Source organism: Pieris napi, chromosome 14 (assembly GCF_905475465.1).
Source record: "Pieris napi chromosome 14, ilPieNapi1.2, whole genome shotgun sequence".
Classification (NCBI taxonomy): Eukaryota; Metazoa; Arthropoda; class Insecta; order Lepidoptera; family Pieridae; genus Pieris; species Pieris napi.
In genome coordinates, this window is record NC_062247.1 from 9,280,778 (window position 1) to 9,296,193 (window position 15,416).

At 34.0% G+C, this 15,416-nt stretch overlaps 1 protein-coding gene across 3 annotated transcripts in view; it reads right to left on the bottom strand.

The window, feature by feature from the left end:
* Positions 1-15,416, bottom strand: part of LOC125055902 (protein lin-28 homolog) — a 78,796-nt gene that overhangs the window by 16,057 nt on the left and 47,323 nt on the right. Inside the window, exons 1-3 of one of the 3 annotated variants that reach the window (XM_047658618.1) lie at positions 13,314-13,441; positions 9,937-10,020; positions 7,519-7,656 (exon numbers count right to left, since the gene is read on the bottom strand). In XM_047658618.1, the coding sequence (XP_047514574.1) occupies positions 7,519-7,656; positions 9,937-10,003 (205 nt within the window). In that variant the 5' untranslated portion in view covers positions 10,004-10,020; positions 13,314-13,441. Of the gene's footprint in view, positions 1-4,593; positions 4,915-7,518; positions 7,657-9,936; positions 10,021-13,313; positions 13,442-15,416 lie in introns of those variants that run through there. The other 2 variants (XM_047658617.1, XM_047658619.1) reach the window with 2 other exon arrangements.

Below are 15,416 nucleotides of genomic sequence, written 5' to 3' on the forward strand. Positions count from 1 at the left end.
TATCAGTAAATTTTAAAGAAGACAATTCCAAATTCAAATTAGGAAAATAGGTGATTTTATTTATTTAATTGACATTATTGATATTTTAGTGCTTATAGAAGATATCTGAGGATTCGATTTAAGAATAATTTTTGTTTATCAATGTTTTGGGTTTGTGTATTGTCTAGGTTTTTTCTTTTATAATATGAATGTTTGTTAGCTGTAAGATTACTAATGAATAAATAAATAAGATAGATTAGTTAATGACTTTATATATAAATAAATATTTATGAACATTTTAGGTCCAAAAATCACGCTAGTTAGATACCAGATCGGTGGGAGGGACGGATCTGTGGATACATACATAGAAATGTGTCTGCTTCATGGTGACGGAGAAAAAACAAACAGTTTAAAAAAAAATATTTTTTAACATAAGAATCTAAACTGGTTTTTATTAAGTGTAACATAGTATAGAACGAGTTTAATTGCGTTTAAATATATGTTTATTTCGCTTGTTAAATTTAACCGAACAAAATCAACTTAACTAGAATATTGATTCCTGTAATCAGTTCGATAATGTCGACCTATCGACCTATTACAAAATATTTTATCACTATTCTATGAAATAGTGTTCTGATAAATAACACTCATGTCAATTACCATAATTTGTTTCGGGTTTTTTTGAGTCTATTAGATTTTGGAGTTTTTACATATTTTCATTAAGGAATACGAAAGTTAAAAGCAAATCCTTTCAAATCAATCAAAGTGAAATCATTTATTTCAATAAGCCTATTAAAGGGGCGCCTTTAAAAGTCAAAATTACTATACATTACTGTTAATATTTACAATATTTTTAAAGGCCAGCAACTCACTTGCGAGCCTTCTGGCAATGTGTTCATGGCGGTATCACTTAACACTTCTATACGTAAAAAAATATGTTAAACCCCAAAATCGGGGGCCTCATAGCCTAGCGGTCTTATTAAGTGGCAGCTAGGTGAGGGGTACCGGGTTCGATTCCCGGTTCGAGGGCAAGTTTTAATTTAATTTAAATTTGTTCTCGGCCTTTGGGAGGGTTGTGCGGTGCAGAGCCTAAACCCTACATGGAGGACACGGTCGAATTTCTAAGGCAAAAAGCACGAATTATAAAAATCTTATACTTGACGCTGGCTAATGCACAAACAGTGCCAGAGCCATAAAAAAAAACCAAAATCTTGCTTGCTTCATAGAACTTACATACAAATTAACTCAAGCAACAAATTTTCAATATTAGAGGCTATGAGGGAATGTGAACTCTGGCGGTAGCAGCACCCGCGTGCGCGTTGTTTACTCAGCGTGCTGCGAGTCGACGGCCTCGGCCCGTATACGTGCCAGGGTTGTCACTTCTTGGCCCTTTGTGGCCTCTATGCGCCTTTTGTGGGATATAACCGTACCAATTTCTAGACCTTAAGCTCCTAATGGACTGGTCATTTCGTCTGTAGATAATATAAGCCTAAAACAGTTTTATCTAAAACTAAAATAGTACCCACGTAGTTTACTTTTATAGTAGAATAGTACTTGCGTACACGCATAAGACTTACATGTATGTTTAAAATCAAATTCATTTCTAATACTTCGTCATCAATAAAGTAGTCAGTTATATCGACAAATCAATGGAGGAACTTATTCTAATTAACATTTTATATTTATTAACCTGTGGCAGCCCTAATCCTATGCACCCTACAATATAAACTCTGGAATCTCAAACTTCATACACATGCTTCACTTTTGATTGCATTCCATTAGCTTTACTATTTGATGATAATTTTTTTGTTTATTCTTTAAATGTTTAACGGTGACATTCCTTACCTCACTATGGTTCCAACGATTCATGAAGTATACAATTTTCGAACCATTACGTTTAACAATAAAATTTATTTTTAATATATACTTTATTGTTCGTGTAATATTCATTTGTTTTTTTTTTTGTTTATTCAATTTAAGTTGAAATTTGTATGATATAAGGTTCGAATTCTCGGATACAAAAATTGTTATACACAAATATTTACGAGTATGCATCGCCATTGCGTCAATTCAACGCGTTAAGCAGTTAATTGGTATAATGGGTTTGTGTCCCGTGAAAACATGCCTGCCTAAAGCGGGAATTAACTATTAAATTATATTACCGTTTTTAAGCATTATACATGATACTTAGACTAAATACTATAGAGCAATACGAAACATTGAAAGGTTCGATTTTAAGAGACACATTTTTTAACTGAAGAAAAAACAAAAATTAAAAAAACTATTGTAACACGCAAACTTCTAACACTACTTACCAATACAACCGAACCCAAAGAAAACTTGGGTTCGTTTTATACCGTTTACATTAAATCTTAGAGTGAAAAGATTATATATTACAGTCTAAAGTATAACAAAAGTCAAAAATTTCCTTATTTTGCCCTATACACCTCTTAACACAAATTCCCATACAAACAACAAATACAAGGAAGTCGTGACGTTCCCAATTTATTGCTAGTTCCTAGCGATTATCTAAACTATTTTGAAAGGAGAGTTAATTTAAGCTCGACTTATTTTAAAACCAGGAAGGGGAGTCAGCGTTTCAAGTATTTATCCGCTGGCCAACATATCTTTAAATTGGCTTTATTATCGACAGTCTTTTGTTCTTCAATTTTGACAACCTCTATATCATATTGACGTTTCTGTACACGATAACAGATAAATAATATTCTTAATTCAAACGTGGTGTATGAAACCCAGATTGTCTATGCGCAATTAACACTTAGTCGTTCGACATCATGAGGAAGCAAGTTGTCGAGTTGTCGTTTTAACACGGAAGGCTGATCACTATGAATAAAGAAGTATTAACTGAACTTATAAAGGAATATTTATTAATAAATGCAGAAATCTGGGACTGGTCTGGGAGTATATATAATTATAATACGCTATACTATTTTTTATTTATTTATATAACAGGGGGCAAGCGAGCAGAAGGCTAGCCTGGTGTTAAGTGATAACCGCCCATAGAGGTTGTTAGCAGCACCGTCGCAAGTGGGTTGCCGGCCTTTGTTTTTCCGTTATAACCTTGTATGGTATTAAGTGATACCCATGGAGATACATTGCCAGAAGGCTCGCAATTACGTTGCCGGCCTTTTAGACGTTTTTCCGTTATATAATTGCAATATTTGTACCTTCGACCGTTTAAATATTGTATATTGTTATAGACCTTCCTTGACATCTAATTTTTTTTAAATAGAATTAGATTTCAAACATCAGCTTCATAATATATAGTTTATATATAACATAGTATAAACACACATAAATGTGTGTTAGAAACCTTAACCTAATAATGCTAGAGTCAGATCAGTAACTACGCACTATTTATTGACGTCGTAGATTAAAACTGGTATTGTGACGTTAGTATTTCTTCATCCGAAACTGCGTCTCAAAAACAAACGAAATCTTGTACGGTTGCATTTGTTTTAACTTTATGAATAAATAAAAAATTATACAATAATGAGAAGTTAAAATTTCGTTTTGTTATACTACTTTTAATATTGGTATGAAATAGTTAACGTTATAAATGTGTATTCGTTGCATCGCTGTTATCACTCAGGTATGGAATTTGAACGTGAATTATCAAATAGCGCATTCGGGATCTTTCCCTAAGAGTGAAAGAGATAGCTAAACGTAGCACCATTCTGATTTAATTGACTGGTTACCAACTCGGACCCTGCCGTAGGGACGTAGCGTTACTTAACACCGACTTTCTAAAAATTCCAAATAGTTCTTCGACAACTCTCTATGAATAACAATTCCTTTTCGGAATATCCTGTATTTATTTAAATAACGGCTCGTTACTGACTTCATTGAAATTCAATGTAGTGACGATGCAATAGGGCCTAGGGGACTTCCAAACCTTGACTGGTAAACAATAAAATTGTAAGCAGAATGTCGATACAACTCACCAAATCCATTGGAATGTTAGCGACAAAAACACGTAGTAAAAGTGGTGGGGACGAAGATTATAGTCCTTCGAAATGCAGTCGACCTACAACGCACACCATGCTTCTTCGACTCACACAAATTTGGAGAATGGTCACATACAAATTCTATTTTGAACCTAGTGAACTAGACAACAAAGTCCATTTTTAATTCTACCTACTGCCGTAAATGCATACATGCCGCACGACCGCGAGTAACTTGAACGGGACCGAAAAGCTGGTACGAACATAGTAAACAATTCATTCCACGCAAACCTAGTTTAATATACTACTTCCTCGTGGTAATCATAAAATTTTTATGAATGGACCTTATTCTAATTGAATTTATTTCTGTATAATTCACCTCTAAACATTGAATACGTAATAGTTTTTTTACGTTCATACATTGTACTATGCATACTTAATTACAAAATAATTATAATTAGATAAACGAATTAACGAGAAACTATGTAATGGTACGCATATGTGCGACATCAATGAACGAGACTATTAACCTCAATTCAAATAATATAGTGTAGTAAACAATTTCTCGTGACTACGTTACACAGATAATCTCTCCAATCGTCAGTGTCAAGTTTTAAAATTAGAATATAGAAATAAACAAAACACTTACTCGAAGACGGAACTGCATTTCCGCCTGTGCTTCCGCTCATGTTAACAGAAATAAAATCAGCATGCACCACAGATATCACCTCCTATCACAATCCATTTCTAGCCACTATATTCACAGTTCATTAAATTTTGGCAATTTTATTAACAAGTTATGTATTCGTAAAGTGCATGTAAAGGAGCGCGCGCGCGCGGTGCGGCTAGCGGCGGAGCGTACGCAACTACACTGCACCGACGTGTGTTCAGCCGCGCAAGGCCCTTCCCGGATATAGACGGCAAGTAGTTTTAAAACAGAGAAGTTAACGGAACGAGTACACTGCCCGAAGGCGCCGGCTGCTTTACCCCAACGAAATGTGTCACTTGTAGGCGCGACGTGAGCTTCCGAGCTTTCGTAATACGGAATTCCATAACCGAAACGCTGAAGCTTTTTGCTGCATTGTTGGAATATTTAAACAGAGATTGGGTAACCGGTCATATTACTTAAGTGATGAAATATTAGTCGACAATGGATATTTAAATATACAATTAAATGACAATAAATGCCCACTTAACATTATTTGAATATCGAGATAACATTTAAAACTAATCAATACTTATAGTCTTAATAAAAAATGATTTAGTTTATTGAGCTTTTATTAAAGGAACTAGCGTTTAAGATACAGGCTAGGCCTAGTTTAATCGCTAGTGCACATATAATTATTTTATGTACGAGGTTGAACAAAATTAATAGTGAAAACACAACGATTCGTTGCATATTGTATGTTTATCACCTTTAGAATGTAAGTACCAAATGTTTTTCGTCAAATAAAGTGTTTTTTTTTTTTTATTATTTATTAAAAGCTAGAGTTGGTACAGTTATTTTGTTTCTTGAATAAATGGAGCTAAAAACGGTGACGTTTTAAAAACTGTAGAGTTGCATCAATTCTAACAATACATCGTGCGAAAGGTAAGGTGAGGTATTTTCTTCTACCCTAGAAGGTGTTCCCCTACACTGACTTGTCAAATTGTGACAAACTCGCTCGTCAAGCTCATTGTCGCTAATCTAATCCATGAACACAGTGAGAATGGACTCGCACAAGAAAAACACGTTTTGAAAATAATAAAACTCGGCTGATTGTCACTTTCACTGATAACTACCCTGTTTTTGAATTTGTTAGTTACTTTTTAACACGCATATGAAATTAGATGTGATTTTAATTTCCCTTACCCTTTCTAAGGGCCGATTTACATTATCTTAGTGTTTAGGAGAGTGCTTTAGTACAACTTGAAAGGCAAGTTCTTTAGCGTAGCGTTTACATGTTTCAACTAAAGTACTATCCTAAAGCACTCTCCTAAACACTAAGATAATGTAAATCGGCCTTAAGAGGCGTTAGGTACGTGTAAGTTCTCGCTATTAGAATAATTAAAAATCAGTGCTAGTAAAAAAAAGTCTAGTAATGCAACTAAGGCGTATATGTTCACGCAAACTGCGTATTACATTTCAATATGAACCTTCTGTTAAATTCCATAGAAGCGAACACAACATATTAATCATACGAAAACACATTGTGCAATAGTTTTACGTTAATTTATGTAATAAAAATTAGGGCAGTACAAGTGTGTACGCATGTTTGCACCTGCATAGCGCAGCTTTAAGGAAAATAAACAAGTCGAGCAGGTTTAAGCATTTAACTTTCAAATTTCCATTGAAATCAAAATATTTTCTTCAAGTTCAAAAACCGTTGGAATTGGAAACACTTTACGCAGCAATCGGCTGCACAGTGGGGGTCAACACCTTCCTGGAAAACCCCTCACAAAAAGCCCTATCTATGATCCTTAACCTTTTTTAACTTTAAGCAATCTTAAGATATATTTTATAGCTTCCGCCCCACTTCACGATGGGCATGAACCAATTTAGAGCGTTTCATTTGGTTGTCAGTCATGGGAATTTTGAAATTAAGACGGCAATGCGATCACGAACATATTAGTATTTTGTGGTCACATATGACTGAGGGACTGAATAACGCCGTCATTAAGTAAGAAGGAAAAACATAGAATATATTATCAAAAATAATTATATGAGTCATAAAACTCATAATAAATAGCTCGTTTGAAAACTTCAAACAACAAAGTTGTGTGATTTTTACTAAGATACGCAGTTGGCAGGTGTATACGCTATTACAACACCAGCTTGCATCTGCACTGGTGGGTTACACACGCTTAACGAGCCTAATTAACTCCCACAAATCTTCAGTAAAGTTTAGATTTGTGTTTAATGACATCTATCGCACACATCCGACACTTTGTTTACTTAAAACGAATACCATAATGTAGGAATTTAAATTACTAGCTGTTACACTATTTGGCTAAGAGATGGCAGTATTACAAGTATCGGTATAAAATTGATAGCACTGCCATCTATTTTAAATAACGTGCATTAAAACGATCAATAAATGCGGTTACGTTCAAGTACAAAGTTCACCCTCATTAAAATCGCCCTTCGGAAAGGGCGGGCCTGGGGGTGGTACCAATGTTTGTAGGTATTTTAATAAAATATAAGATTGATGATTCAAATTTCGAATTACAAGTACATAAGTACATCAATTTCACATTCAATATATAACGCGTTCAGTGAGACAATTATACATGTTAGCGGAAATCAAAGAGTTTCTCATACTATTCAAATATTCTGGGATAAGGTCTGTATTTTTAAAATTCATGGATCTATATACTGAAATTCAGTACAATCTAAATTTTTTGAAGGTTCTTTTAAACATACTTTTGTGCATATCCATTTCAAATGATGATTTTTAATCTCCTGTCCTCTTTGAGGCAATGGGCAAATACTACGTGCCTTCAGTGCCTACACCGCCTACACCGGGACAATCATTATTTCACCGGAATTCGAAGCTATACGCAACGATAACTAACCACTATACTATGTACTTACAAACTATCTTTGTATATACTGTGCTATCGTCTCCATTATGGATACCATTGGCAACTGGTTTATAGGCCTCCAAATCCCGGGTGCTCCAAGATGTCGCGGCAGCCGCCGCCGCTGCCGCAGCCGCACAGACGCTACACTCTGGAATTATTTATTGGATATTTTAAAATTCCATTGACCATTCAATTCGATTAACGAATATCCAATTAGGAAAATAACTTCCAAACATAATACTAGTTGAATTTCTGGAAAATACTGGCTTTATCAGGGTCTCAAATACAAGACTAAAGCTGTAGATATAAATATAAATTTATACTTTCAGCGGCATTCTTCTATTACGTATCTGAGTCTAGTAGAATCTCGCGTATATCTGGAAAGTTGCGGGGATAAACCAATAACATTTAAGATATACCAAAATTGAAAACCTGTTCTCAGGGCGCTAAATTAACTATGATTATAGCAACACTAAGTATACGGTCTAGTGATCGGGGAGCATTGACAGAGTGGAGTAGGACCACTACAGATGAAATCCAGAAATTGGCCGGACAGAAATAGCTGGAAGTTTCTCAGTTTCTCTTAGGCAGAGTCAGCAGAGTAAGTAAGAACTTCCTTTAAAGTAAAAGATTGATGCCAATTCAAGAAATTTGTTCCAATATTTTCCATATAACGATATTATTTATCTTATTGGTCAGGTTTACGAATTGGTGATGAGAGACCAGTATCCCATACACAACTCAGAAAATAAACGTTATCGATTTAATCTAAAATTTACTCTAGCACCGGAGCAATTATATTATTATTAACACGCCAATTATTGATTAAACACATTAAATATTCTTGTTTTAATAGAAAAATCTTATTTGAAATGTCAAACTAATTACAATTAAAATAAACTCAAAATATATTATTAAAAGGAGTCCCTTTTGGCAAGGTTCCGAAGATAAGTAATTGTTTTAAGTTAATAAAATTGTTAGTAATAAATTTCAAGTTGGAATTTATTAGAATAAAATGCATGTTTAACGGAGTGATAACTTATATACTTAACAAATTCGTTTGACGTTTACTGTTTTTTAGAAAATTTGTTCCGTCTTCCCTTTATTATAAAGTTACACATATGCTATACGACGATAAATAAAAATTCTTGTTAGAACCAATAATTAATCTAGAATATAACGAGTAAAATCAATAATTATCCTTACCCTTCATCATCCACGAAATAAGCGTCTTAACACACCATAATTCTAGATTTTTTCATAATTACCACAACAAAAATGTTATACACAAATAGCTGTTTATTAACATATATTTTTCATGATCAGAGACGTTTCGCGTTTGGCGAATTAGAGAATACTGCGTGGCATTTTTGCGTGAACTGGGGTGACGCGAGGGGGATGATTTTAATTTGTACTGGTAAATAGCCTTTAAATTTCGTTATGTGAATTCGAAAAATGAATATGCGACTGAACGTTATCGATTAAAGTCAAAACATATGATTCCGAATTTTGACTGTATTGCAGAAATTGCCAGAAATTTCTGTAGACGTAAAATAACTAATATTATTACCGTTTCGATGTTAAGTGTTATAAATAGAAAAATATAACCATAACTCAGTATGAGCATTAGAAAATATTGCTGGAAACTCAAATATAAAATACAGAAAAATGTGTCTGAAATATTTGAGTATAATTTTTTATCTTAAATATTGGAGAAAGTTTATTATCGTGCCAACAAAGTTTCTGCACAAACGGTTAAATTTATAATCAAATTAATTTATTTGAATAGTTTGCTTTGTTATCCTAGGTCAATTTTGAATATCGAATTGAAATACAATATCAGCGGCCATATTTGTGTGGCGACGCATGCGCCGTTCACAGCCGGCCCTTCGCACATCTGCTGGTCAGCTCGTGGACACAATGATCCATATGGAGACCATGATTTATGTAATAATCGAATATTAAACAATCCTTTGTCTTGAACTATCGATTGACTCGACGTATGAGACTGATATTATAGTTTCGGGAAATTTTATTTTTATGTGCAAAAATTTATACATAGGCATTCTTATTTGCTTATTAGTACGCTACTTCAGAGTCTATTACAAAAGAGATATCTCTTGCAACAATGCACGTGAAAACCTTTATGTCCTAGGTTCCTAAGCTCACTCGTTGTTACAGTGAACTCCTTTTTTGTGGCTTTATATAATCATCAAATTCGATACCAATTCAGCGTCTAACTTGCCTAAGTAACATACAGACGCTGCCATGCTCTATTTCAGCTTACTGCGCTGGCGCAGCAAACACCACGCTTAACTAAAATACTTACTAGAAATCAGTGACAGAAATTTGATAAGTGAATATATTTCTTCCTACATTTTAATCATAGAAAATATTCTTAAAAGTTGAATCTACAACTACTACTTACCGTCGCGCAGAACTCGACGATGCCATGTCTGTTTTTTATATTTTATTACTGCACTTGATCCAGTCATTAGGGCTGCTGTTTGATCTGAAACAGTTTATTGGTATTTTGAAACTATTTTGCAAAACCTTAAATATCAAGCGTTAAGGCTTTTAAAGATTCTATACTAATCTATGGAGCGCCCTCTGTGTTTCAAAGAACAAATATCTGTGATTTTACTGGGAACAATTAAAAATCCCTATTAATGTTATGTTTTCAGTCTTATAAAATACATACATTTGGCGAGTTCTTGTAATGTTAAAAAAAATATTTTTGGCACATAGCCGCTAACTTGACAAATTATGGTCACCGTGACATTACCTGATCCGCCCTTAAATCACATTTACCACACTTCTAGAGTTCTATTTTTAAATGTATGTAGATTTCTGTGACAAACTGTAAACCCTGTCTTGGACACGAAAAAGAAAATTCACTTTCATCAGCATGAAACTAAATTAATACGACAATTTAATTAAAAAAAGAAACCTTTCCTAAAACAACGACGTGTTTTATAAGTAGTAATGAGATTCAGTTTCAGAACTTAGACGCCCATTTGGTTAGTAACTGGCTAGTTATGCCAGCCTAGCTCCTTCCAGAAGCTCAAAAGTTTCCTTGGGCACTTTGAAAGCTTCACGGAGCGACCGTAAGGCGACGGCTGTGAGACGATGTGTAAGTAATTGATAGCATTATTTTATACATTTTATTTTTAAGGAATTTTATATTTTACTATCGGCTTAGTCTGATGCGATTTTTTTAGAAGTTAGATCTGATTGAATCATATTTAAATTACGACGTGTATTACGAAAGTTCGTTTAGCTTCTGCGTTTTATAGGCAATCTAGCCGACCCGACAGACTTTGCCGATAAGTCTTAAATAAAAAATCTTCTAATGTAAATCTAAATCATTCTCGAGTCAACACTTTTATCAATATCAGACCTGTTGTTTAGGAGTTTCATTACAAATAGTCGCACAGAAGATTTATCTCTATCTCTATATATATAAAATTCTCGTGTCACAATGTTCGTTCCCATACTCCTCAGAAACGGCTCGACCGATTGTTATGAAATATTTTATGCATATTCAGTAAGTCTGAGAATCGGCTACTATCTATCTTTCAAACCCATAAGTGATAAGTGACAAATGTTATTTTTTATTTGTTAATTAAATTCTTATGACTTGACCTCTGAGGTTTATATAGAGAAAAATTTACCCAAAAATCTAAAAAGTTTTCATTCCAGAAAACCGAACAGTCTCTGGGGTAGGATAGCAAAATGTTCTATGTTATATAATACATATATAAATATGTATTTGAATGACAATGACGACTATGCTTTCTAAAGACTAAAAAGCGCATATTGAGTAAGCTATCGCCAACAATTATTGTTCTTTTTTATTTTTTATAAATTGTCTCTGCCCAAAGACAAAATTTAATATTACGTTCTAGCCTAACTTAAGACTAATAAATAATTTAAAACTAACCTTATTGACTAAAAAGGATATTTATCATAAGAAATTGTCGAATAACTCTAGTTACAGTCTCTATTAAGGGGACAACGCTCTTGTGTACCTACTATTGCGTACTTTGTTAATTATATATCTTTATCGAAACAAAACCCTTATTAAGCGCAGTTCTTATACAAAAAACGATAAAAAACAAATAAATTATCAGATGGTATAATGTTACGTGAAATATTTATATTTAATAAGCTCCGAGATCAAAGGTCCATAAAAATAGGGGAGGGCAACGTTTTACATAAAAAAGCTGCGCAAAAAATGAGCGCGAAAATGATTCGCGCGTGTCACAATCTATTCATAAAAACTTACAAAAAAGTGTATATAAAAAACTATGATAAAAGTGTAAAAGGATTAGTAAATATATTTTCGGACATATTTTGAACGTCCAGTATTCAGTACGCTAAGATTATAGTCAACCAGAACCTCTGATATATGCGATGTGACCTAAGCCTTAGGTAGTTACAATTGTTTTGAATGGTCTTTCGATTTTTACTATAAATTTTACAGAGAACACTCGAATCACAGACTATCACCGTTGTAAACAATTCGAAACGTCATATTACGTAAATAATTTATTTAATCGCGTTAAAATACGTTTAAGTTCTCGTAAAATGTAACAACAAAGTCAGTGGCGCTACCTTTTGAGGTCTTGGCCCCAGATTTCTGTTTAGATTTATCAATCTAATAGGCAAGCCGGTTATCACACCGATCGACCTCCTGTGCCTGACACACGCCGTAAACTTTTTGGGTCCGGCAAGTCGGTTTAATCACGATGTTTTTCTTCACAGTTCGGGCGCATGCGCTTAAAGAAAGAAAGTCCATTGGTGCACAGCCGGTATCGAACCTACGACCTTAGGGATAAGAGTCGCACACTAAAACCACTAGGCCAACACTGCTCCTGAGAGATTCGTTTGTCAGTTATAATTCTTAATTTAAATTATATTAACTTTTTCTGTCAGTTATAGTTCTAACACAATTGATACATATATTGGAAAGTCCCCTAGTTCTTATTCATTGCAAAACAAAAAGCCTAAAAAACGCGTGCTTTTATCGCAAATTCGTTAATTTGCGAATGACCGTTGGCTGTCAATCAATCAGGGCAAGGGAGATTGGTACTGACCCCTCGTTGACCACACAAAAAAATCCTAAATACACAATAGATGCAAAAAACGCTATAACTCTTGGGATAAGCCCAAATTGATGGGAACTTCATTCTTTGTGATTCACGTGCCACGTTTTTTATCATAGATGTAACTTATTAGCGCGATAATAAATATAAATAATCACCACATTTCAATTTAAGTTCAATATATTGTAAAAGTTGTGCCCAGCATTTTGTAAACATTTATTTATTAAAGTAAAAATTTACTATGGTTAAATAAACTTAGGTATCGGTAAAGTTATTCGGAATAACGTTGTAAATATTAGACATAATTTTTTGACTCATTGACACCACGGGCCGAGTGAGAAGACTAAAAAGGACAAAACCATTTGAATTAGTGTTAGTGCACGCTAGTATTAAGTGCTAAACAGTGAGTGAAAAAAATAGAATACAAGAACAGAGTGTATTCCCTTTAATAGAGACTGTAAGAAGTGTTATTGGACACTTCCTTATGTTAAAAATCCTTATTAATTTGCGCAGTTGCGCAGAGTCTTCATAATCTCGATATAGAGTTTACTTTACATTTTGAAAGGTTTATGACAAGTGACGACTGAGTGCCCAAACCGACTTCATTCCCGCTTCAAAGAGAAGAAAAAGTTTAAGCTGTACAATAGGTATACAATATTTAGATGATTCATTTTGCGCATGCGTCATGCAAACATACCGGGGACCCCAAATAGCCCATACGAGGGGGCGTTTAACCCACGTAACTGACAAGTTTTTGCCTATTTGACAATGCACTCCAGTCCCTCAAAACGCTCTCCTGTGAATAATAAGCACAATACACGAATTAAAATATGACACAACTGAGTGACATGTTAAATTTCGATTTGTTTGTCAAATATTTGTTAGGGAATTTATGAGTGATCTGTAAATAGCAAAATGTAGATGATATCTCTTTTGGTATATATTTTAATTTTTCATTATTTAATAATAATTAATAGTTTATTTTCAAGAAAGTGGTACATTCGGATTGATATAAAAACACAATCAGCCATATAAAAATAGGCTTGCAAATGGCATATGAAGTCAAAAATCATTTATTCATAGGTACCCACAATGTACACTTATGAACGTCAAAAAATAAATATACATTAAATGCTTCTAATTTTACATTTACTGCCTGTGCTCAAATCTAGGACGTAGAACGGAAGAGAAGCAACAAATAATATGAATTATCAAAATAATAAGAGAAAGTATTTTTAACTGTCGTCAAACCTACGGTTTAAAATTTAAATACTCTTTATAAAGATGTAATATTAACAACATTGTGTTTAATGCGTCACCCTTATTAATTTGAATTTATACCTGTTGTACTAAGGAGAACTTAGGGTAAGAAGAGACAAGACGCCAAGAATGTCAATTCCAATATATTTCTGTATTTAACATTATTGTCATACTTGATGGCTTACTTAACACTTAGGGTGATACGATACGTTATTGTAAGACGGTCAAAGTTCAGACTAAGTTACCGCCAAGCCAAGTTCACATAATCATATTCAAAAGCATTAATTTTGTCTTCGCGATTTCTGGTTTCTATTGTTTTTGGTAAACAGAGAGAAACATTACTAATTTGAGAGTAGATGTGTCAGAAAATAATGTCAAGTTTAAGTTTTTTAACCAATAACACATACATTAAAAATAATAAAAGGACGCTTATTGTGACGCAACTATAAAAGATAGAGACATGCTGTTGCGACATTTTTTATAGATAGTGATGTGTCCTGAAAAATTTAAATACATCATTTTGTTCTATCATTAATAGTTTTGCGCGATTGAAGGAAGTTTTTGTTTATTTTTTTACACCTTGGGTTATATTATTCAAGTTTTAGTAAGCATCCTTAATTTTTTTGAATCCCTAAATCGGTCCAGTAGTTTCGGAGCCTATTCATTTCAAACAAACAAAAAATCAAACCTTTCCTCTTTATAATATTAGTATCTTAGATAAAAGCTTGGCACTGCTCGGCACACTGATACATTGATACAAGAATAATAAAAATAATTGTATTTTTATTATTGCTATGCTCAATCTGGACATCGGTGAATTTACAGACAAAAATTATTTATCTAACATAGTAAAGTATTTTAGAGTTTATTAATATAATGTATTAAACGTTATTGTATTTTAAGTTCATTGGTGGTGCCATATTCGTGGCTTAGTTGAATCGCCGATTTCCATCACTTTGCGGCTAAGTTTGATTTTGAGCGATTCTGAATACTAAATGAACGTAAATCACGGATTTTTACATACAAGTCACAATTCGCAAAAAAACTAAGTCTCTTTTATTTTTTTTATGTTACAGGAGTCAAACGGGTGGGAGGCTCACCTGATGTTAAGTGAATGCCCATGGACTCTCTCAATGCCAGAGGGCTCAAGAATTGATTCGGCAATACTTCAGTGGGCCGCTGGTTCCAAATAGTGGTCTGTGGTGGTTCGCGGCAAAAACTACCTTAACAAACTCTCAGTTGTGAAATGACGGACATCGAGGTGGGTGGAATTTCGTAATCTGGCTGTACTTAAGTGTCAATTCCGCATCTTTACCGGCGGACCCTCAGTTTGGACATGTAGGTAACACGCAGAGGTCCAGAAAATCTTGTGAATGGCAGAATGGAAGGCAACAGACCTCCAGGCAGATCCGCTACTCGCTGGAGCGATCAAGTAAAGGCCCTTACATCACCCAAGTGCAGGAGCAAGCCGACAGGGGACAGCAGAGGAAGTTATTCGGCGCCACTAATACCTTCAGAAATAGAGACTGAATAAAGAAGA